This window comes from Cherax quadricarinatus, chromosome 14 (genome assembly GCF_038502225.1).
Source record: "Cherax quadricarinatus isolate ZL_2023a chromosome 14, ASM3850222v1, whole genome shotgun sequence".
Taxonomy (NCBI): Eukaryota; Metazoa; Arthropoda; class Malacostraca; order Decapoda; family Parastacidae; genus Cherax; species Cherax quadricarinatus.
In genome coordinates, this window is record NC_091305.1 from 49114923 (window position 1) to 49141866 (window position 26944).

Below are 26944 nucleotides of genomic sequence, written 5' to 3' on the forward strand. Positions count from 1 at the left end.
AGTCAGTCAAATCATTCATTAAGTCAATCAAGTCATTCAATAAGTCAGTCAAATCATTCAATAAGTCAGTCAAATCATTCAATAAATCAGTCAAGTCATTCAGTAAGTCAACCAATTCATTCAGTAAGTCAGTCAAGTTATTCAGTCAGTTAATTCATTCAGTCAAGTCATTCAGTTAGCCAGTCAAATCATTCAGCAAGTCAGTCAAGTCACTCAGTTAGTCAGTCAGTCATTCAGTAAGCAGTCAGTCAATCACTAAGTCAGTCACACAAACTTATGTTTACCTTTTTTTCTATGTACGAAGTAACACTTCATTATGGCCACAGGATGTCTTGTCTAATATTTTTGTTTACTTCGTTAATTCTAAGACGGAAATGTTTACACCTTCTCTTGCCACTTTGAGCAACACTGGTATGCTTACTGGGTGTCATGATTGCTTGGTGGACATAAGGTATAGCAATTAAAAGATCGAAACACAATTCAATCCCAAGCTTGTAGCAGAGAAGTTGGACTGGACACGTATGAAGTACGAATGCTGGGATGGTGGGGTGGTGTCGGGGGGTGGCTGGAGATGGCAGGAGGTCTCCCCAGCTGAACCGCAACAAGGCAGCCGCTTGAGGAAAAGGGAAGTTTTTTTTTACCTTCCCGCAAAGTGAACCATGTTAAATTCATCATATGACGTGCTACATAAAATTCTGCCGCAATTCTTCAATCGTGCTATACTCAAATCGTGCCAAATGAACTCGTGCTAAATAACGGTCTACTGTACATGAACACATTCCTGATCTTATATAACCTGTCATTTCTGTCAGAAGTTGTCTTGTCTGAGAAGTGTAGCATACATAACAGCAGAAATCTATTCACTGGTATAATATCACTAAAACCTGGGGTTGAAATCAGGCATTCCGTCGGCCAGTATGATGTGACAGTGTGCTTATACACATGTGGCATAAGCATTACTGTGGCAAAGAACAGATACATCTCTGCCACAGTTGTGTCCTTCCAATTGTGTAGCTATGATCTTGGTGAAACAATTATATGTGTTACTTTGCCTGACAATAATGTCCCTCTGGGGTTCATCGAAGAATAACTGAAAGCATTCCAGTTCAGGGGTATTGTTCCCAAGTGTACACGATGGCCGCATTCCACTTTGCGTTTCATCAAAGTGATGGAGATTGAGAACAATTCCAGATGCGATCTGCTGGTTGGTGCTGGATATTGAAAGGTGGTTGTGGAAGTTGTGGTTGTGGAGGTTGTGGGAGTGTGGGGGTAGTTGAGGCTGGTTGTGGCTGTGATGAGTTAGCAGCGTGGGTAGCAGCGTGGCCCACTGCTGGTGCCATGTGACTCATGCCACCGCCAACACTACCACCACCTGCTGCCCTACGCACATTACCATCCTCATTGTAACAATGTCATCGTCATCTTCACTTTCACGTCGTGGTGTAGGGCCATGGGATGTACTCTGAGATTTACTAGTTTTCCTTGGAATGGCATATGACACACTACCAAAATGCATGCTGCGTCGTACATACTGCCGCTTCACTGGAGAATATTCCCCCTCATTGCCGCAACTCGAGCAGTTTTCAATAACTTGGAAATCATTATCACTCACTTTCACTGCTCACATCCGAGTCCTGTACACGGAGAAATAGTTTCTTTTTTCGTCCTGGTACAGGTGAATGTGAATGAGATGGCCTAACACCAGAGGTGGAAGGTTGTGGGTCATCTATGTTTTCATCACTAATTACGTTATCCTGGGCACTGCTTTCGATCACACCCTCCTGAAAACCATGAAATTCACTTTCACTGGCACTTCCATTGCTTTTAGAACTATCACTTGGGAACAGAAGACCTAAAATTCAGCAAGGAGTAAGGTACTTCTTACCACGAGGCATCGTGAACAAGGACTACTAAGATGGCGTTCCCACAATGCACCACTGAGTCTTTGAATATTTTCATAGTGCACACACCCATCACGCAGACCCATTCTCTCACATATAGGCCTACCAGCTTTCTCCCGCTTGATTTGAAGCTACTAGAATTTACATGTATTAATACATCAGAAACCTTGGCTCGTAAGACGTACATGTATTATACGGCCAAAACAGTAAAAGGGTTAAATACACATTTAAAACTTGCAAAACCAAAAAACCATGATGTACAAACCTGAACATCCCTGGAACAAAACCAGTGAACAGTCTGTTCATTAGAGAAGCATTTTTGATGGTTTCAGTGAAGACTGAATATGGCATGTCTATCATCTTGACGACCAAGAGTGTGCCTCCCGTCTGGCCCAACACAAACACTGCATCTGCAGCCTCCCTGCTCATAAGGTGAGTCCCAGCAGTGTGAGGTAGACCCTCACCTGAAATTATACAATGTTCAATATGTAAGTAAATAATTTTTCATCACATAGTTCAATAAGAGAACCCCCATTATCATGTACCTCTGGCATTCTAAACATACCTACTATGATACAACAGTTCCTTCCACTCTAGTACTTTGGTCCCCCCCAAACAATTATTTTCTCACTTGGTCCAAAACTCCCGAAACAATGGTTTAATATCTCCCAAAATTTCTCCCTTTCTATCCTCTACACACTCTACTCCAGGTGAATAAACACTTATTATAACCCATTTTTTTACATCCGACTCTTACTCCAATCTACACAATTCTTTGTGTAGATTGTACCCCTCTATTTCCTTTTTCCATAGATGATAATTTAATACTACTTTTACTTCTTTACCATTAGTTCACTCAGATACATACAATTTAATCCATTCACTCCTCCACATTGAAATTCTCCCACTCACTCAATTTTATTTCACTCAGTGCTAGGCCATCCAGCTTCTTATAATTCAAACCATTAACGATCTTTTCTTCTCATCTGTACAACACCTCCTCCTGCACATTTCAAACAACCCAACTTCAGCATGTCCTTTTTCTTTTCAGTAATTAATACAAGAGAAGGGTTACCAGCATCTTATATTTAGTAACAATGTTACCCTCAGCAATTATTTTACCAAATGTCTTAATATTTGTGGATATCTGGGGGTAAAAACCACTTGTAGATGTTCATATTTTGCATGTATAGAGAACTCCCTTTTCTTTGTATGAAATTAATCAATTTTATAAAGGCTGAATCATTTTTTTTGTAATGCAGTCATACTTTGTTTATGTTCATTTCTTTTCATCTCAACAGCCCTCTTCTGTCAAGAGAGTGACCTAAAGACACACATTCATTATTCATTTAGTCGCTGTCTTGCCAGAAGTGTGCTGGTATCATAGCTCAGATTACCCTGCAACTGCAACATCCTCACCCCTCCTTCAGAGTGCAGGCACATGGCATACACATTTGTTTAACTGTATAGCGTACGTTACATATAGTTTACTTATAAAGGGTTACCACAATTGTGAGATCTGTGGAAATTCTGAAAGAAAGAGTTTGTCTGTTCAGTGACAAGCATAGAGGAACATTAAGAAATTGTAGTTTGAATTTGTGTTCTGGTTCAAGAGTGAATTTAATAGTGAGTTTGAATTTGTTGATATTATAAAGAAGAAGACCTTGTATGTTTGGTTTTCTGGGATATATTACTAGAATGTCATCACCCTATGTGAGTAATGAGACTAATAATGCCTTCCATGAGAGAGAGAGGAGAAACAGTGAGGAATCCTTCCATGCGAGTGTAAGAACAGAAATGAGTGTAGCCAAGAGGACACCAGCAATGTGTAACTCGCACAGATCTAGGAGGGTCATCGTATGAACTGGAGCAAAACATAACTGATCTACAGAGAATCTAATATTCATAGACACCACTGTAAGGAAGCATCCTTAATTTTTTAACTGTGTCCAACATACTAGCACACATGCGATAAGTATGTACAGTGGACCCTCGGGTAATGACATTAATCTGTTCCAGAGAGCTCGTCTATAACCAATTTTTTTGTTATCCGAATTAATTTTCCCCATAAGAAATACATGTAATGGAAATTCAATTAATCCATTTCAGACACCCAAAAGTATTAACAAAAAATATTTTTTTTAAAGATTAACCCCTTCAGGGTGTAAGGCCCAAATCTGAAGTGGTGCCCCAGTGTCCAGGAATTTTCAAAAAAAAAAAAAAATTGTTATTTTTTCTTATGAAATGGTAGAGAATCTTTTTGTGAAGGTAATAAAACAAAAAGTACGAAATTTGATGTAAAATTGACCAAATTATGTTCTTGTGAAATTTGATGTGTCAGGGATATTTACGAATCGGCGATTTTGCCGACTTTGACTCCCATTTTTGGCCAATTACATTATTCCAGTCAACCAAATTCTTAGCTATTTCACTAGTATTACTTCTATTCTATCGATTGAGCACAAGAAATCGCCAAGTCAACTGTTTCAACTACAAATTAAAGTGATCGGAAATTGTTAATTTGGCCAATTTAACACAAAGTTCAAAATATTCCAATTTCAAAATAGGGTCCAGAATAAGCAATGTAGGTATTCCTGGAACTAAACTAACATTTTCTCTGTTCATTAGTTATGTTTTGAGGCTTTACAAATAAATTCCATTTTGATTTTTTATTCACATAATGAATTTTTATTCACACCAAAAAATAAAAGATTTACTGTTATGCAATATTGTAATAATTGTATAAATATCATCACCATATTTGTGAATGCATATTAGACCCACCAGCTGGCGTGTATTAGACGTGTGAGGTCGTTTGTTTACTCTTGAATATCGGCAAAAATTTAACATTTCTGCTACTTTGAGCTCAGTTTCAAGCCATTTCCAGTGCTAAAACCAATCAAAACCATCTCTATTTCTGTAATATGTCTTCCATTCTATCAAATGAGACCAAGAAATCGCAAATACAACTAAAAAAACATACGAAAAAACACTGCAAAGTCGCTGTTTTAATCGAAAAATCATGATTTCAGTTTTTTTTCTCTCATTATACACAGTGTGCTGCAGGATCTGTTTTATGTGGTGCACACATACCACATAGATGTATTCTCTCATATCTAGGCCCAAATGTACCACTCACAGTTTATCAGAGTGAGCTGAGCTCATGACGTAGATCTACGGTTTGGACCCTGAACGTAAAGCCGTAGATCTACAGGACAGACCCTGAAAGGGTTAAATATAGATATACATACAGAAAACAATGACAAATAAATATAAAGCACTAATAAAATGGATAAATGAATATTTAACATCACACTTACCTTTACTGATTCATGTTGGTGTATGGAAGACAGGTAGGAGGCGAGAGGAAGGCGAATTTATTATGCTTCAATATGAAGCTAATATCATCTATACGGCTTATTTATCTATCACAATTCATCTAATATGACATAATAAACAATATCAATAACATAGAAACATGATATATACTCTAGAATGAATAAAATATGTCAATGTGTGAGGAATAAGTGGTGGAGGCGGCAGCAGAAGCCACTAATACTATTCACACTTAAACAATGTAGTATGTAATTTATAAAAAAGAAATATTTACATTTTAATTTATAAATAAGTAAGTTTATTCAGGTATACACAAATACACTTATGTACATAGATTATTATACACTGCAGCATATGTGTAAAGTACCTAAGATAACCCAAAAAAGTCAGAGTGACTTATTTCCACTAGAGTCCTTTTATATTTACACTTACATTTATTTTTAAGAGAAACTTTTGTTTTTCTTTTTGGGCCACCCTGCCTTGGTGGGATATGGCCAGTTTGTTGAAAAAAAAAAATTACTTTTATACTTACACTTTTATATTTACACTTACCTTGGAGGAGATGTTAGTTTAATTAGTTAGTTTGACGGAGGAGATGCTGGCAGAGGTTTAGGGTGGTGGAAGATAGTAGGGTGGCATATGTTCACTGGCCCTATACACATCCAACAACATTGGAGAGCTACTTTCATGTCGTTTTTCTATCACTTACTCGTTTAACTTACATGCTACACTGTTAAGTCTACACTTTATCGCTGGTTGGCACTATAGCCTTTATCAATACCTGCTGCTTTAGTATCACACATATCGTAGAATCACTGAATCCTGCAGAAGGCACATTCTCCCCTCTCTATTCCTCCTCCACTTTGGTACTTAGATACGAGTTTTTTCTTGAATTCTATTGCATTTCTTTTTACCGCAGGGATGGCACTAGAAGCTTTCTTTGGTCCCATGGTGGCTTATTTAGCAGTTACAAGCACTAAAAACAACGGAATAATACAAAACATATTGCATGTACTCGTGGAATCGTCCTCCCTGGCTTCTAAACAATGGCACACTAGCTGTACATGGAGTGGCCAGGGCCACTCAGGGCACTCGGACACGTTTGGGACAAGTGTCCTTGACCGAGCTTTTTTTCGGTAACCGAGTCAATATTTTGATGCAAAAACATGTTGCTATCCGATTTTTTCGTCATCCAATGAAATCGTTACCCTAGGGTCCACTGTACTAGTAGTCAAACCTCGGTTTTTGTATGTCCTAGTATGCAAAACTATAGTTATTCTGTATAAAATGTATTTTCTGTCAACATTTCTGGGTGTCTGGAATGGATTAATTGGATTTTCATTACTTCTTATTGGAAATATTACTTCAGTTTTCATACGATTCAGGTTTTTGTCAGACTTTTTCAAACGGATTAATCACGAAAACCGAGGTTCCACTGTACATAATTTTTCATGCCCTCAAATACTCCACCTAAAAATATTTTTGACTTCTGTCTCCAACAACCCCCTCATGCCTTTAAAAAATTTAAGACCAGACAATTCCACACAGTGCATCATGGGGTAACAATGCCTAACTGGAAAACTATCTGAAATTCTTGGAACTAAAAAATTATCCAAAAACAAAGCAATCAAACTAACAAAATCAGATGAGCCCCTACTCACTCCAACTGAAACAGCAAACAGACTTAATGTCTTCTTCTCCACCATAGGAAAAAATCTAGCAAACAAAATACCAAGCACAAATGCCTGTCCATCAGACTACCTCATAGGAACCTACCCAAATATGCTATTCCTAGCTCCAACCAACCCCACTGAAGTTATGCTCATCATAAACACCCTTAAAAACAAGGCAGGAGACATAAACAATTTGCCTGCTTTTATGTACAAAAAAGCTTCTTAAGTATTGTCACCAATTATTGCTACACTCTTTAACAAATCCACTGAATCATCTACCTTCCCAACAATCCTCAAAATAGCGAGGGTCACTCCGATCCATAAAGGAGGTGACCAAGCTGACTTGAATAACTATACACCAATATCTAACTTACCATTATTATTATTTATTATTATCACACCGGCCGATTCCCACCAAGGCAGGGTGGCCCGAAAAAGAAAAACTTTCACCATCATTCACTCCATCACTGTCTTGCCAGAAGGGTGCTTTACACTACAGTTTTTAAACTGCAACATTAACACCCCTCCTTCAGAGTGCAGTCACTGTACTTCCCATCTCCAGGACTCAAGTCCGGCCTGCCGGTTTCCCTGAATCCCTTCATAAATGTTACTTTGCTCACACTCCAACAGCACGTCAAGTATTAAAAACCATTTGTCTCCATTCACTCCTATCAAACACGCTCACGCATGCCTGCTGGAAGTCCAAGCCCCTCGCACACAAAACCTCCTTTACCCCCTCCCTCCAACCCTTCCTAGGCCGACCCCTACCCCGCCTTCCTTCCACTACAGACTGATACACTCTTGAAGTCATTCTGTTTCGCTCCATTCTCTCTACATGTCCGAACCACCTCAACAACCCTTCCTCAGCCCTCTGGACAACAGTTTTGGTACTCCCGCACCTCCTCCTAACTTCCAAACTACGAATTCTCTGCATTATATTCACACCACACATTGCCCTCAGACATGACATCTCCACTGCCTCCAGCCTTCTCCTCGCTGCAACATTCATCACCCACGCTTCACACCCATATAAGAGCGTTGGTAAAACTATACTCTCATACATTCCCCTCTTTGCCTCCAAGGACAAAGTTCTTTGTCTCCACAGACTCCTAAGTGCACCACTCACTCTTTTTCCCTCATCAATTCTATGATTCACCTCATCTTTCATAGACCCATCCGCTGACACGTCCACTCCCAAATATCTGAATACGTTCACCTCCTCCATACTCTCTCCTTCCAATCTGATATTCAATCTTTCATCACCTAATCTTTTTGTTATCCTCATAACCTTACTCTTTCCTGTATTCACCTTTAATTTTCTTCTTTTGCACACCCTACCAAATTCATCCACCAATCTCTGCAACTTCTCTTCAGAATCTCCCAAGAGCACAGTGTCATCAGCAAAGAGCAGCTGTGACAACTCCCACTTTGTGTGTGATTCTTTATCTTTTAACTCCACGCCTCTTGCCAAGACCCTCGCATTTACTTCTCTTACAACCCCATCTATAAATATATTAAACAACCACGGTGACATCACACATCCTTGTCTAAGGCCTACTTTTACTGGGAAAAAATTTCCCTCTTTCCTACATACTCTAACTTGAGCCTCACTATCCTCGTAAAAACTCTTCACTGCCCTCAGTAACCTACCTCCTACACCATACACTTGCAACATCTGCCACATTGCCCCCCTATCCACCCTGTCATACGCCTTTTCCAAATCCATAAATGCCACAAAGACCTCTTTAGCCTTATCTAAATACTGTTCACTTATATGTTTCACTGTAAACACCTGGTCCACACACCCCCTACCTTTCCTAAAGCCTCCTTGTTCATCTGCTATCCTATTCTCCGTCTTACTCTTAATTCTTTCAATTATAACTCTACCATACACTTTACCAGGTACACTCAACAGACTTATCCCCCTATAATTTTTGCACTCTCTTTTATCCCCTTTGCCTTTATACAAAGGAACTATGCATGCTCTCTGCCAATCCCTAGGTACCTTACCCTCTTCCATACATTTATTAAATAATTGCACCAACCACTCCAAAACTATATCCCCACCTGCTTTTAACATTTCTATCTTTATCCCATCAATCCCGGCTGCCTTACCCCCTTTCATTTTACCTACTGCCTCACGAACTTCCCCCACACTCACAACTGGCTCTTCCTCACTCCTACAAGATGTTATTCCTCCTTGCCCTATACACGAAATCACAGCTTCCCTATCTTCATCAACATTTAACAATTCCTCAAAATATTCCTTCCATCTTCCCAATACCTCTAACTCTCCATTTAATAACTCTCCTCTCCTATTTTTAACTGACAAATCCATTTGTTCTCTAGGCTTTCTTAACTTGTTAATCTCACTCCAAAACTTTTTCTTATTTTCAACAAAATTTGTTGATAACATCTCACCCACTCTCTCATTTGCTCTCTTTTTACATTGCTTCACCACTCTCTTAACTTCTCTCTTTTTCTCCATATACTCTTCCCTCCTTGCATCACTTCTACTTTGTAAAAACTTCTCATATGCTAACTTTTTCTCCCTTACTACTCTCTTTACATCATCATTCCACCAATCGCTCCTCTTCCCTCCTGCACCCACTTTCCTGTAACCACAAACTTCTGCTGAACACTCTAACACTACATTTTTAAACCTACCCCATACCTCTTCGACCCCATTGCCTATGCTCTCATTAGCCCATCTATCCTCCAATAGCTGTTTATATCTTACCCTAACTGCCTCCTCTTTTAGTTTATAAACCTTCACCTCTCTCTTCCCTGATGCTTCTATTCTCCTTGTATCCCATCTACCTTTTACTCTCAGTGTAGCTACAACTAGAAAGTGATCTGATATATCTGTGGCCCCTCTATAAACATGTACATCCTGAAGTCTACTCAACAGTCTTTTATCTACCAATACATAATCCAACAAACTACTGTCATTTCGCCCTACATCATATCGTGTATACTTATTTATCCTCTTTTTCTTAAAATATGTATTACCTATAACTAAACCCCTTTCTATACAAAGTTCAATCAAAGGGCTCCCATTATCATTTACACCTGGCACCCCAAACTTACCTACCACACCCTCTCTAAAAGTTTCTCCTACTTTAGCATTCAAGTCCCCTACCACAATTACTCTCTCACTTGGTTCAAAGGCTCCTATACATTCACTTAACATCTCCCAAAATCTCTCTCTCTCCTCTGCATTCCTCTCTTCTCCAGGTGCATACACGCTTATTATGACCCACTTCTCGCATCCAACCTTTACTTTAATCCACATAATTCTTGAATTTACACATTCATATTCTCTTTTCTCCTTCCATAACTGATCATTTAACATTACTGCTACCCCTTCCTTTGCTCTAACTCTCTCAGATACTCCAGATTTAATCCCATTTATTTCCCCCCACTGAAACTCTCCTACCCCCTTCAGCTTTGTTTCGCTTAGGGCCAGGACATCCAACTTCTTTTCATTCATAACATCAGCAATCATCTGTTTCTTGTCATCCGCACTACATCCACGCACATTTAAGCAACCCAGTTTTATAAAGTTTTTCTTCTTCTCTTTTTTAGTAATTGTATACAGGAGAAGGGGTTACTAGCCCATTGCTCCCGGCATTTTAGTCGTCTCATACGACACGCATGGCTTACGGAGGAAAGATTCTTTTCCACTTCCCCATGGACAATAGAAGAAATAAAAAAGAACAAGAGCTATTTAGAAAAGGGAGAAAACCTAGATGTATGTATATATATATATGCATGTGCGTGTCTGTGAAGTGTGACCAAAGTGTAAGTAGGAGTAGCAAGATATCCCTGTTATCTTAGCGTGTTTATGAGACAGAAAAAGAAACCACTGCTCTCTAAAATCTTTGAAAAATTGATTCATAGACGGATCTATTCCTACCTCGTTTCACACAACATATTAAACCCTTGTCAGTTTGGATTCAGAAATAATAAAGGCACAAATGACGCTATCATACACATGCTAGATCTAATGTATACAGCACTTGAAAAGAAAGAAGTCCAGCTGGGCATTTTCATTGATTTATGTAAAGCTTTCGATACAGTCGATCATGAACTGCTGTACTCCAAATTAATGCACTATGGTATCAGAGGCCACTCCCTCAACTACCTAAAGTCATACCTTAGTAACAGAACTCAATATGTGTATGCAAATGATGCAAACTCCTCCACCCAACCAATCACAGTAGGAGTCCCACAAGGAAGCATCCTTGGACCACTCCTCTCTCTCATCTACATCAATGATCTACCGAATGCATCACAGCTACTCAAACCCATATTATTTGCAGATGACACTACATATGTATTTTCCCACCCAAACACAGTCATACTAGCAAACACAGTCAATGCTGAATTACAGAAAATATCTGCCTGGATGATGATTAACAAACTTACCCTGAACACTGATAAAACGTATTTCATTCAGTTTGGAAACAAAGCTGCAAATGATCCAAATAACATTACGCTAAATGGATCATCAGTCACAAGACTCAGAGGGAAAATTCCTAGGTATCCACCTTTACAGTAGCCTTAAGTTCCGGACACACATACAACAAATCAACAAGAAAATCTCCAAGACTGTAGGCATACTATCAAAGATAAGGTACTACGTTCCACAATCAGCTTTCCTGGCACTGTACCATTCACTCATATACCCTTATCTTACATATGGAATTTGTGCATGGGGATCAACAACATCCAATCACCTAAAACCCCTAATAACCCAGCAAAAGGCAACAGTAAGAATGATAACAAATTCCCACTCCTGCCAGCATACTCCACCAATTTTCAAAAGTCTGAATCTGCTTACCATTAAGAACATCCATACTTATTCATGTGCCTACTACATACACAGAACAATACACGCAAATATAAACCCCCCATTCAAACTTTTCCTCACCAACCTAAACAGGACACATGACCTCAACACAAGACACAGCTCTCTTTTTGATATATCTTGTGTCCATATCACACTGTGTAAAAACTCTGTGCACATAAAGGGCCCCAAAATATGGAATTTACTACCAGAAGATATTAAAGTAACCCAATCTGAAAATCAATTTAAGACTCTTCTCAAAAGCCGCTTAATCACCCGACTATGTACTCCCACATCATAACTGATACAATCACATTGAACCTTTTTCCATTGTTGACAGGAATATAACTGAATCATTGTTTTTCACAAAAGCATTTTAGAATATAAATATATATATCTTTGTATTATACAAATTTTGATTCATTTATAATTAATATTCTACTGTACAACTATGAAATACTTACTTTCCTACTGTACAACTATGATATACTACTCCTTAGTATTAAGTAGAATGTAAGCCAATAATGTTAAGTTGGCCTATAATGCCTAGGCATAATAGGGGCTCTCTTTGCACTGCAACCCACTATTGTATATACACCATCTCAATGTACTCTTTGCAAAGACATTAAAATAAATAAATAAATAAAGTAACCAGCAAAGAAGGTGTGGAACCACCAAAAAGATGTCATTAATTATTCCAAATTTATTACAATTTCATGATACTAATAGTGAAATTCAGCCAGTAACCCTCTAACTGTCCAAACATAGAGCTACATTTGCTCGTGAAGCACACCGAACGTAGATCTACTTTTTTGTTTTAATTCTTTCTCATGGAGAAAATCAAGGTTGGAGCGCTATGCACGCAAACGTAGATTTATGTTTTGACAGTTTAAGGGTTAAGTACACTATGTAGATTTAGCCTAGGATAACCCAATATAGTCAAACACTGACTAATTCCCGTGTTTCCATAAACACAGTAGACTGTCATTTAGCACAAGTTTATTTGGCACAATTTAAAAATTGCACGACTGAAGAATTGCGGCACAATTTTATGTAACGTGTCGTATAATTAATTTAACACAGTTCGGTTTGTGGAAAGGAAAAAAATTCTCTTTTGCTCAAGGGCCGCCTTGTGGAGCAGCCGGGGAGCCCTCCCACCATCCCCTACCACTCCCCAACACCACCCCACCATCCCAGCGTTCGTAATTCATACGTGTCCAGTCCAGTCTTTCCCTGCTACAAGGCAGCCATGTTTGTGAATTGTGTTATGATCCTTTAATTAATGTATCTTGTAACTGCCAAGTAATCATGACACCCAGTAGCCATACCAGTGTTGCTGAAAGTGGCACAAAGAGTTACTGTGTAAGCATTTAAGTCTTAGAATTAACAAAGAAACAAAGATATTAGACAAGAGATAACATGTAGCTGTAAGGAAGTGTAACTTTGTACACAGAAAAAGAAAGGACGTAAACATGAGTTTGTGACTGAATGACTGACTTACTGACTGACTGAACTGACTTTCTGAGTGACTTGACTGACTTACTGAATGATTTGACTGATTTACTGAGTGACTTGACTGACATACTGAGTGATTTACTGAATGACTTGACTGATTTACTGAGTGACTTGACTGACATACTGAGTGACTTGACTGACTTACTGAGTGACTTGAAGAGCCACAGCATATCTCTCCACTCTCTTCACAATCATCCACAAGCACCAGCACCCACAATTTAAGGTAAGAAATACTATTATTTCTGCTACATTTGTATTCTTAAGCAGTAAAAACAACATAATACATCACAACAATGAACTACAATTGCATATTCAGGCGGCGGCAGCGGCAGCAAGGGTATCCTACCAGCTCTTCTTTCTCAAAAAAACATCGCTCATCAAAACTTATGATGGCCTAAGTGAAAGTTCAACTACATGAACCCATGTAGACCACAACATGACCCAAGAATACTAAGAATGTAACCCAAATCTTGACAAAATTAGAAGATCTAAGGAAGACAGCCCTGCTAACCCAAACACTGCCTCCGCTGCCAGACAACCACTTAACCCAAGCTCCGAGAAAACAAGCCTTCTCCTCCATTGCTACACAGTATCTACTTCAGTGGTACTATGAAAGGATATCGCAGAAGAAACAACACCAGTAATAATAGAATAACAGCAAGGACCCTAGAACTCAACTTGTCTACCCAGCAGGACGCCGGTGTATCATCAACCCCCCTCACTGCCGCCACCCAAGGAACAACAACAACAAACATGGCTGACTCCCCCTCCAACTCCACTCCCTTCAAAGGATTCACCCATGATAACTCAGGTATGATTATTCCTGACAATATCAAGGACTACATCGTTGCTCTAGAAAATGAAATCAAAGATATCAAAGCAACACTCGAGCGACGAGAATCCAAGATAACCAACCTCGAGAACAAGATCCAAAACCTTGAAGAGAAGATTACATCGGGAAGTGTTGACACAGAAAATACTCTAAAAGCAGCTATAGCCAGTCACACTGAGCAAATAACAACAATAAATATGAAGGTTGAAGAAGCAATCAAGGACTGGAATCAGAACATGCACACTCGACTAAATGAATACCTTGATTTCCAAGATGACAAAACTGAACAAGATAAGTTGTCTGATGCAGTTATGATAAACAGTCCACACATTCCTAGTGACATAACACAAGCACAGTGCAAAGAAACTGCTATCAGGATAATGCAGAACCACGTACAAGTCATCGTGCAAAACAATGAAATCAAAGAAACACGTTTGCTAGGAAAACCAGGAAGTAAACACAGTAGTATAATGATCTGACTTCATTCATACGATAAAAGAAAGGACCTAATTAAATCAGCAATTACAATGAAAAATGGAGTGTACATAAATGAGTGTCTAACAAAAAAACGTCAAAACCTTCTGTTCAGGCTGAGAAAACTTAAACAGGAAAACAAAATACATCAGTGTTTCACTCGAGATGAGAAAATACTAGTAAGGAAAACATCAACAGGACAACAATATACCATCTCAAACGAACATGATTTCTCTACCTTCCTTAGAAAAGCTGACATTTTTGTAACAGATTAGATAAGTGCCCTTAACCCTTTGAGGGTCGACAGGCCCTCTCCGAAACTCGTTCTCAGGGTCGGCCAAATTTCAAAAAAAAAAAAATTATTTTTTCTTATGAAAAAATAGTTTTTTTTTTCTAAACATTATAGGATAAACAAAAAAAATTTACCATCAATACTTACGGAGATATGGATGCATGAAGTTTGCAGAAAATGAGCCGCGTATGGCAACAGCGGCGACTGCCGCTCACCCGGTAAACTTTGATTTACTTGTATTTGAAGGTTTGTTGTTTTTTTCACTATTTTATTTTTTCACATAACTTATGTGGCCTATGAGACCAAAGTAAGGTGCAATGTACATATATACACTCGTTGTATACAACACAATAAGCACACAAACATAATTATCAATATATTGTTTACAAAACTTGTTTACAAAAACAAACAATACAAAACATTGTTTATTATTATTGTTCTATAATATATATACCAATATACAGTCACTGAACATATTCCTATTAGTTCTGCAGCTTGTGGAACTCTGAAACATGGTGTCATACACAATGGTGTTTTATCTTTCTCCCTCATTCTATCTCTTTCAATCTGTCTCTCTCTTTCTATCTGTCTGTCTATCTCTGTCTCACAGGTACACATAAATACAAGTATACATAGTATAAATTACCTAGGATAACCCAAGAAACCCAGACAAAGTGCTATACTCTGCTTGAAGATGTGAGTAAAAGTGATGACGCAGTCTTGTGGCTCTCTGAGACAGAGAGCTAGATGGATAGACAGGGAGCTTGACAGACAGGCAAATAGACAGACAGAAATGTTAGTATACCAGCAAAAACAAAGGGAGGGCGATGTTCATCTCATCTTTTGGCATCAGCTCTACCCTCATTTACCCTCATCAAACGTCAGCACTTATCAGATGTTATCTCCCCTTATCTTGTTACTGTCATGGGTGAACATTTATTATTACATATTATTATTATTACCTATTATTATTATTATGTATTATTATTATTATGTATTATTATTATTACGTATTATTATTATTATGTATTATTATTATGTATTATTGTTATCATTACGTATTCTTCTTCTTCCTCCTCCTCCTCCTCCTCTTCTTCCTCCTCCTCCTCCTCCTCTTCTTCTTCTTCCTCCTCCTCCTCCTCCTCCTCTGCCTCCTCCTCCTCTTGCCTCCTCCTCCTCTTGCCTCCTCCTCCTCTTGCCTCCTCCTCCTCTTGCCTAATCCTCCTCTGCCTCCTCCTCCTCTGCCTCCTCCTCCTCCTCCATTCTTGGAACAAGTTTGAAGAGCTTGTAGTTCATAATCACTATCATTATCATCACCAATGCTCACATCTGAGTCTGGGATTTTGGAAAATAGGAGTTTCCTCTTTGATTCTGGTACAACTGAACGACGGCCCAGCACCAGAGGTGGAAGGCTGTGGGTTGTCTGGGTTTTCCTCACTATTACCCATATTATGGTCATTAGTTTCGGTCAAAACCTCACCAGAACCTTGAAACTCATGTTCACTGTCACTTCCATCTGTATTAGAACTGTCACTGGGGAACAAAAGTGTCCCAATTCGCCGAGGAGTGAGGAACTTCTTACCGCAGGGCACTGTGGAAATTGTGTACTATGATGGCATTCCCACAATGCACCACTGGGTCCCAGATTTTTTTCCTACTGCGCACACCCACCACACAGACCCATTCTCTCACATCTAGGCTTATCAGCCTTTTCCTGCGAGATTTGAGGCCGCTAGAATTTATGCGTACTAGTACGTCAAAAACCCCTACGCGTAAGACGTACTAGTACGACCAAAACCCTCAAAGGGTTAATACATATATATGTGTGGTGCATATAGTGTACGTTACTATTATATTGTGCATTATTATTTTTATTATTTTTCATCACTAGCTAATGCCAACTACCTCCAATACTCTATACTTCTTTCTTACTGCTATTAATTGCTCATAATTTTAAATTACAAGTCAAATCTTACTCCAAATTAATAATATTCATTATTCTTACCTGTCCATTTAATTTTGTTTATCACTACTTCTTTTTTAGTCACTTTTCATTGTGTATGCAATTAGTGTATATTCCAATTACTTTTTTGCAAGTACCAAAACTATTTTTTGCTAGCTAGTACCAACTACCTCATTTTTTTTTACTTTTTATTGTGCAATAAACTGCTCAATTTATTTAATATTACAAATCAGATCTTACTCCTAAACCAATATTATTTCATAGTGACCATCTGTCCATTTAACTTTGTTTACCATTACTTAATTTTAGTCCCTTATATATTTTCTCCTTTATTTTAGCTTTATATAACTACCCTAGTTTATATATTCACAACTGTTAAAATAATCAAGGTGCTATTCTCAGGTGCTAAAGTAGAATAAGTTCACAATTTTGCCATTATATTCCAAAGCTCATTTATTTGATTACCACTTTATTGTTCACCACAACTTATATTAGTCCCTTTTATATTATAATTTTATACTATAATTCTAACTTTAAAGAATTACCTTTATAGTACTACCTACTATCATATTCCCAAGCTCCATTATTTGATCATCACTTTATTTGTATTAGTCCCTTTTATATTGTCTCCTTTATTTTAGCTTAAAAAAAAAAAAAAAAAAAAAAAGCTACCTTAGCTCATTATTTTACATTTGTTAAATAATTCAGGTGCTATTTTTTAGCTTAAGACTATTTACTTTGTTTTATACTTAATTCTAACTATAGATTCACTAAATCTTATGATTACAAGCATTGATCCTGATACCAACCTCTTATTTAATGACTTAAATGAATCAAACAGTTACTGTAATTACTACACTGCAGAACAATCAAAGGCACTTCTCAGTGCCAACAACAACATAACTATCTTTAACTACAATATCAGATCTTTAAGCAAGCATTATGATGACCTCATAGCATTACTAAATTCCTTACATGCCAATATGACCATTACACTAACTGAAACCTGGCTAAAGCCTGATAGTACAGATGTCTATGCCATTCCTGGTTACACAGCCATACTCAACTGTAGGCCAGACCAACAAGGGGGTGGCACAGCCATATACTACTCAGACCAACTAGAATGTATCACTAATACTTGCACAAGGGATGAACATGGGGAATATATAATAGCCAAATTCAAATCCAAATACCTAAAAAAACCTCTCACATTGATAAACATCTACAGAGTTCCACAGTCAAACATTAGTCAATTTAGTCAAAACCTAGGAAGTATGATAACTGATGCACGCATGAACAAAGATCACTTACTACTCTCAGGTGACTTCAATATAAATCTCCTGCAAGACCAGGACCCACACATTACTGAATTCACAAACACAATGAGTAACTGTATGTTGCTACCAACAGTAACAAAACCTACAAGAGTTACAGAGACTAGTGTTTCCCTACTTGACCACATCTGGACCAACACCATATCCCCTTTAAAATCAGGCATAATTACAGATAATACCACAGACCACTACCCTACTTTCCTCATAACAACTCTTGGTAAAATACCCCAAGACACTACTAAAGTCACCTTCAGACTTCACAATGAGGCAGCCATTAATAACTTCACAACAGCAGTAACAAACATTGACTGGCACACTGAGCTAGAAATCTATACAGATATTGACGAATGTTTTAATAATTTTCTAAAAAAGACCCAATACCTTTATAACAAGCACTGCCCTAAAAAAAACTAAACAGATGACAGCTAAGAGACTGAACAGTCCCTGGCTAACACCCAGCATTCTCAAATCCATAAATACAAAACACCGATATGAAAAACAGTACAGAATGGGTCACATAACCAGAGACCAAACAAAACGTTACTCGTCAATCCTAACCAGCCTGATAAGAAGGGCAAAAAAATTGTATTACGAGAACAGATTATCCAACTTACGACGTGATATAAAAAAGACCTGGAAGACCCTATCAGAAATTCTGGGAACAAAAAAGATATCACGACATAGCGAAATAAAATTAGCAAAATCAGATGAACCCCAACTCCCACCAACAGAAACAGTAAACAGACTCAATGATTTCTTCTCCACTATAGGTCAAAACCTTGCCAATAATATCCCAAGCTCAGATACCCCACCAAATGACTACCTCACTGGCAACTACCCGAACACACTGTTCCTAGCTCCGACTAACCCTTACGAAGTCTCCCTTATTATTAACGCACTGAAAAACAAGGCAGGAGATTTAAATACCTTACCACCCTTTATATACAAAAAAGCATCACAAGTACTAACACCAATCATTGCAACACTCTTTAACAAATCCATTGAATCCTCCACCTTCCCTACAGTTCTCAAAATAGCAAGGGTCACCCCGATCCATAAAGGAGGAGACCAAACAGAGTTGAATAACTATAGGCCAATATCCAATTTACACCCTCTCTCAAAAATCTTCGAAAAATTAATTCATAAACGAATCCACTCCTACCTCATCTCCCATAACATTCTCAACCCCTGCCAATTTGGATTCAGGCCTAATAAAAATACTAATGATGCTATTATACATATGCTAGAACATATATACACTGCAATAGAGAAAAAAGAAGTCCCACTGGGGATCTTCATTGACTTACGTAAAGCTTTTGATACAGTTGACCATGACTTGCTCCACGTAAAATTGTCACACAATGGTATTAGAGGGCACTCCCTCAACTACCTCAAGTCTTACCTCAGCAACAGAAGCCAATATGTGTACGCAAATGGGGCAAGCTCTTCCGCACAACCAATTACAGTTGGTGTCCCACAGGGAAGTGTCCTTGGCCCTCTTCTCTTTCTCCAATACATAAATGACCTACCAAATGCTTCGCAATTACTCAAACCCACACTTTTTGCAGATGACACCACATACGCCTTCTCTCACCCGAGCCCAGTCACGCTAGCCAATACTGTAAACACCGAATTACAGAAAATATCTACCTGGATGAGGACTAACAAACTTACACTAAACATTGACAAAACCTACTTCATTCAGTTTGGTAGCAGAGCTACAGATGTACCTCTTAACATAACGATAAACGGATCACCTATCACAAAGCTAACAGAGGGAAAATTCTTAGGAATCCACCTCGATAATAGACTCAAATTTCATACACATATACAACAAATTTCTAAGAAAATTTCCAAGACTGTAGGCATACTATCGAAGATACGGTACTACGTTCCATAGTCAGCCCTCCTGGCCCTTTATCACTCTCTTATTTACCCCTATCTCACCTATGGAATTTGTGCATGGGGCTCAACAACAACTAACCATCTCAGACCAATAATTACCCAACAAAAGGCTGCAGTTAGAATGATAACAAATTCTCACTACAGGCAGCACACTCCACCAATATTCAAAACACTCAACCTACTCACCATACAAAACATCCATACTTATTATTGCACTTATTACATACATAGAACACTTAACTCTGATATTAACCCTCCCCTCAAACATCTCCTTGCCAACCTCAACAGAACACATGACGATAATACAAGGCACAGATCACTCTTTGATGTTCCTCGTGTCCATCTCACGCTATGCAAAAACTCAATGCACATAAAAGGTCCTAAAATCTGGAATTCATTACCTGTAAATATAAAAGAAACACTACCTGTTTATAAATTCAAGTCTTTTCTCAAAGTTCACTTACTCACTCAAAACCAAATAAATACTGAATAACTGAACCATATAAATTGTATATCCTAAATGTTACTCACAATTATATCACACAAATGTTAAACCTAACTTTGTTATTTTTTTAAATACACTACCTAACAGAATACTCCATTCTACTGAATGAACAGCAATGCATGCAACCATAGGACCTGTCTTTGTAATACTCATTTGTATTTTATAGTTATCTGTTTACAATAATGTCTTATCACTGATTTCATCATTGCTTAGTTAATCTTAAGTTAATTTTAAGCCAGCCCGTAATGCTATGCATATAAGTGGCTTTGGCATGCTGCTCTTACCTGTATTTTTTGTACCTCTGTTTGTATGCTAAAATTTCTAAATGCACAGTACTCACTCCCATTCTATTCCTCATCCTCATTTCTAACACAGACAGAGATGTAAGTGGGTGTCTTCCTTTGCAAATGACACCCAGATTACCATGGCAGTGACCTCCATCGAAGACACTACAAGATTCCAAGCGGACATCAACCAAATCTTCAAATGGGCCACTCAAAACAATACGAAGTTCAACGAGGAGAAATTTCAACTATCAGATATGGGAAACTTGTGGAAATTAAATATGTATCGGGGTATACAAAAAATTCTAACCATACAATAGAGCAAAAAAGTAATATGAAGGACCTGGGAGTGATAATGTCAGAGGATCTCACCTTCAAAGACCACAACAATGTATCTACCTCATCTGTTAGGAAAATAATAGGATAGATAATGAGAACCTTCAAAACTAGGGACGCCAAGCCCATGATGACTCTCTTCAAATCGCTTGTGCTCTCTAGGCTGGAATACTGCTGTACACTAAAGGTCCCCTTCAAGGCTGGCGACACTGCAGACCTGGAGAGTGTACAAAGAACTTTCACGGCACAGACAAGTACAATAAGGCACCTAAATTACTGGGAGCAGTTGAAGGTACTTTATCTGTATTCAATGGAACTCAGGCGAGAGAGATACATGATAATATACACTTGGAAGGTCCTGGAGGAAGTGGTACCAAACCTGCACACGAAAATCACTCCCTATGAAAGCAAAAGACTCGGCAGGAAATGTAACATTTCCCAAATGAAAAGCAGGGGCACCACGAGTACACTGAAAGATAACACAGTAAGTGTCCAAGGCCCAAGACTGTTCAACTGCCTCCCAGCATACATAAGGGGCATTACCAATAGACCCCTTGCTGTCTTTAATAAGGCACTGGACAGGTACCTAAAGTCAGTACCTGACCAACCGGGCTGCTGTGGTTCGTACGTCAGCTTGTGTGCAGCCAGCAGTAACTGCCTGGATGATCAGACCCTGATCCACCATGAGGCCTGGTCTTAGACCAAGCCGTGGGGTCACTGACCCCCGAAACCCTCTCCAGGTAAACTCCAGGTAGCAAACGAGTGAATATATATATATATACAGTGGTCCCTCGTTTTTCGTAATTAATCCATTCCTGGAGGAGCTACTATAAACGAAATTTAGGATTTGCGAATAAATTTTCCCCATAAGAAATAATGTAAATACAATTAATCCGTTCCTGACACCCAGAAGTATTAAAACAAAAAAAAATTTTACATGAAATATACATGTAGTACATAAACAATACAATGGGAAATGATGACTGAAACATTAACAGCATAACACTTACCTTTATTGGAGATTCTTCTTAGTGTATGGGAGACTGGAGGAGGAGAGAGATTGGATTGTTTACAGTTTGGAAGGGGAATCCCCTTCCAGCAACACCTCAGGTACCAATTGCTTCTCTGGGGTTGCTTCTCTTCTCTGTTTCTTAATGCCACTAGGACCACCTTGAGAGTCACACTAGTCCTGTCACGCAAAGTAACTGTGGAGAGAGCTCTGTTTCTGGCGTCTCTTTAACACTTCCCTAAAATGGCCCAAGACTTTGTCACTGTACATATTTCTCACCTTCTTTACAACAGGCTTGGCACTAGGAGCTTTCTTTGGAGCCATGGTAGCTTATTTAGTACTTGCAAGCACTAAAATGAGTGGAATATTATGAAATATTTCGTAGGAGCACTTGAGGGGACCTTCAATCACTGGTAAACAATGCCAGACTGGCTGGGTAGGGAGGCCGCCTTGGCTCACACCGTGCATACGCGTCCCGGGCGAACTACTATTTGCGAGTCAACCTATGAAAAGGTAGGTAGGTAGGTAGGTAGGTAGGTAGGTAGGTTAGGTAGGTTAGGTAGGTTAGGTAGGTTAGGTAGGTTAGGTAGGTTAGGTAGGTTAGGTAGGTTAGGTAGGTTAGGTAGGTTAGGTAGGTTAGGTAGGTTAGGTAGGTTAGGTAGGTTAGGTAGGTTAGGTAGGTTAGGTAGGTTAGGTAGGTTAGGTAGGTAGGTAGGAAGAGATGAGAAGAAGGAAGAAAGAGACGAGAGGAAGGGAGGAAGGAGGGAAGGTAGGTAGGAAGAAGGGAAGGGAGATAGGAAGGAAGAGATAAGAGGGAAGAAGGAAGGAGAGAGGGTAGGTAGGAAGAGAAGAGAGGAAGGAAGAAGGAACGAAAGTAGGAGGGAGGGAAGGTAGGTAGAAAGGAAGTAGGGAAGGTTGGTAGGAAGGAGGGAAAGAAGGAAGGTAGGTTTGTGGGGAGGAAGGGATGTGTTGTGGAAGGCAGTGAGGGTTAGTGAGTGGTGGTATTATGCATCTTTGTGACACAAGACATGCTGGTGACTCAGCATAATTACAAGTCCACCCCCCCCCCCCACAACTACAAGCTTTCAGAACCTCTTGCAGTTCTAGGAATGTGTCCAGTGACTCTACATGCGTATATACAGTGGACTCCCGCCTTACGATATTAATCCGTTCCTGAGAGCTCATCGTAAGCCGAAATTATCGTTAGCCAAATTAATTTTCCCCATAAGAAATAATGGAAATCAAATTAATCCGTTCCTGACACCCCAAAGTATGAAAAAACAAATTTTACCACATGAAATATTAATTTTAATACACATAAACTAAAGAAGACATGCACAATTACTACTCTACTAAGAATAGAATACATGACACTTAACTTTATTGAAGATCTGGTGATGACTGATGGGATGGGAGGAGGGGAGAGTGTAGAAGTTATTGTTTAGGACTTGAGGTAGCAAGTTCTTTTTCCAGGGTTACTTCCCTTCTTCTTTTAATGCCATTAGGACCAGCTTGAGAGTCACTGTCGCACAACAAATCTGTCCATAGAGCTCTGTACCTCCCGTTCCTTAAGATTTTCCTAAAATGGGCCATAACATTGTCATTGTACAGGTTGCCAACATGGCTTGCAGTAGCTGTGTCAGGGCGATTTTCATCCGCAAAGGTTTGCAGTTCAACCCACTTTGCACATATTTCCTTAATCTCTTTTTTCAATTCCATACTAATTCTCGCCCTTTTTACCACAGGGATGGCACTAGAAGCTTTCTTGGGGTCCATGGTGGCTTATTTTGCAGTTACAAGCACTAAAAACACTGGGATAATGTGAAATGTACCGAATGTATGAGCAAATGCGACCGCACTGGCTAGCTTGTAAACACTGGTGCTGAGGCCACATGTGGGACGCGTCCCGGGTGAATTACATAAGGCAAGTTTTTTATCGTGAGGAGAGGCAAAATTTTTGCGTTCAAATGCTTTGTATGGTGGATTTAATGTAACGCGATGCATTCGTAAGGCGGGGGTCCACTGTACAATAGAAAAATAGCAACAAACATTTTTTATTGTTGGCTTGAGTAAAAATGTTTTGTAAACAATATAATGACAACAAAGTTTGTGCGGTTATTGTGTAGTATTAAATGAGTGAATACATACCAAATAGTCTATTTATATTGGTCTCACAGGCCATAAAAGTTACTTGAAAAATAAATTAAAAAATAAAAGAAAAAAGTAGAAAAAACAAAATAAACTATTACCGGATGACCGGCAGTCGGCAATGTTGCCATAAGCAATTCATTTTCTGATGTATACGTCAACGAGTGCCTTACCAAAACAAGACAAAACCTCCTTTATTGACCAAGAAAATTATGCCATGCCCAAAAAATCCATCAGTGCTTTGTGAGGGACGGAAAAATCGCAGTTAAGAAACAGCCCACTAAGATGAGATACTTCATCTCTACGGAATACGACCTAAAAACATTTCTAAGTGAGGCTGGGTTAACAGAATCAGAGTAAAGTGCAGATTATACCCACTGTCCACAATTAGTGTTATGAACTGCCTGTAACAGTTATATACTGCCATAAAATTTGTTCGCTAAAACTCTAATACCCCAATTACTTTTGAATGTCACTTTTGTATTCAATGACCATTCTACCTCATAATCTTAATTGTGTTTAATATCAACAGAATCTTTATCTTTATTATTTTTTTATTATTATTTTATTACTTCTACTTTTTCAAATACAGTGGTACCCTGACTTTCGAGTTAAATTCGTTCCGTGACCCCACTCGTAACTCAATTTTTCTCGTACATCAAATCAATTTCCCTCATTGAAATTAACTGAAATGACATTAATCTGTTCCAGCCGCCAGGTCCCAGCAATGTTTTAGAAATGCTGGAGTATATATGAAGCTCCTTGAAGCACAGTGTAGGAAGAGTCACTCCACTGCCAGTGGAGTGACACTCGCGGAGTGGCACTTGATGATCGTGCACTGCCTTGGTACCCTGACTTTCGAGTTAAATTCGTTCCGTGACCCCACTCGTAACTCAATTTTTCTCGTACATCAAATCAATTTCCCTCATTGAAATTAACTGAAATGACATTAATCTGTTCCAGCTGCCAGGTCCCAGCAATGTTTTAGAAATGCTGGAGTATATATGAAGCTCCTTGAAGCACAGTGTAGGAAGAGTCACTCCACTGCCAGTGGAGTGACACTCGTGGAGTGGCACTTGATGATCGTGCACTGCCTTGGCTTTATTTTTCACTGTTACACATAAACATGTCTGTAACTATTTGTCTCTCTATGTATCTGTCTGTCACTCCACTGCCAGTGGAGTGTCACTCGTGGAGTGACATTTGATGATCATGCACTGCCTTTGATTTATTTTTCTGTGACAAATAAGTGTCTATCTGATTCTGTCTATCTGTTTCCATCTGTCTGTCTAGCTCTATGTTTATATCTGTCTCTGCTTATCTGTCTTTCTGTCTGCCTGTGTTGCTGTCTTCCTGTCTCTGTCTCAGAGAGATAGCCGCTCATGAACCAACAGGTATTACACACGATGCAGTCTCGTTCGTCATGAACAAGAGAAAATGAGTATTACTTGCCAGTCATGCTTACTATGCCTTATATCTACAAGCACAGTACAGCACTTTGTTTGGATTTAATGGGTTATCCTAGGTAATTTACACTATGTATAACTATTTAAGTGTACCTGTGAGATAGAGACAGATACATAGATAGACAGTGACAGAGATAGAGACAGAGATAGAGACAGAGATAGAGACACAGATAGATACAGACAGACATAAGGGATAGAGACAACCAAAGCAAATCAGCCAGCCAGCCGGCCAGCCAACTGGCCACCCATCCAGTCGGCCTGCCGAACATGTATTACATATGTTCCAGAATTGTTTCTCTTTACTTAGGGCATATGTTATAGAACATTCTGGCAGGATGACACTACCAGTGTTATCAAATCTGAAAGGATGTTACACATTGGTTATTACCGAGGTTTTAGATACTATTTCCTCTCTCCTGCGAGTGGCAGCATATCTGAAGCTCGCTCGTAACTCAGATTTTGGCTCGCAACTCAAAGCAAAAAATAGACTTACTGACGGCTCGTAACTCGGAAAACTCGTAAGTTGAGGCACTCGTAAGTCAAGGTGCCACTGCATTTACAACTTACCACATCATTGCCCTATCTTATTTTAATTGTAACTTACCATAGCATTGCCCTTTTCAACTATTACTGCCCTATTTTATTATATACTTTATTGCCCAACTTTATTTTAAACTTTCTATTATTGCCCAATTTTATTTTATACTTCATTGCCCATTTTTATTTTAACCCCTTGACTGTCGCAACCCCCAATCCTGAGGTGTCTCCTGGTGTCGCAAATTTCAAAAAAAAAAAAAATTATTTTTTCTTATGAAATGATAGAGAATCTTTTCCCGATTGTAAAGACACCAAAAAAACGAAATTTGATGGAAAACTGATGGAATTACGCTCTCGCGAAGTTAGCGACCTAAGCGATATTTACAAATCTGCGATTTCGCCCACTTTGAGCCCTATTTTTGGCTAATTCCATTATTCCAGTCAACCAAACTCATAGCTATTTCTTCAGAACTCCATTTTTTCTATCGATTGAGTACAAGAAACTGCCCATTTACCGATTTCAACTACCCAATAACATGGTCAGAAATTTGCAATTTCGCCAATTTCACGAAAATTAAAAAA

At 38.8% G+C, this 26944-nt stretch overlaps 1 protein-coding gene across 3 annotated transcripts in view; it reads right to left on the reverse strand.

Moving 5' to 3' along the window:
• Nup160 (nuclear pore complex protein Nup160) overlaps positions 1-26944 on the reverse strand; it is a 418270-nt gene that overhangs the window by 249464 nt on the left and 141862 nt on the right. For all 3 annotated transcript variants that reach the window (XM_070084997.1, XM_070084995.1, XM_070084996.1), the window contains exon 6: positions 2167-2365. In XM_070084997.1, coding sequence (XP_069941098.1) covers positions 2167-2365 — 199 coding nt within the window. The remainder of the gene's footprint in view (positions 1-2166; positions 2366-26944) is intronic.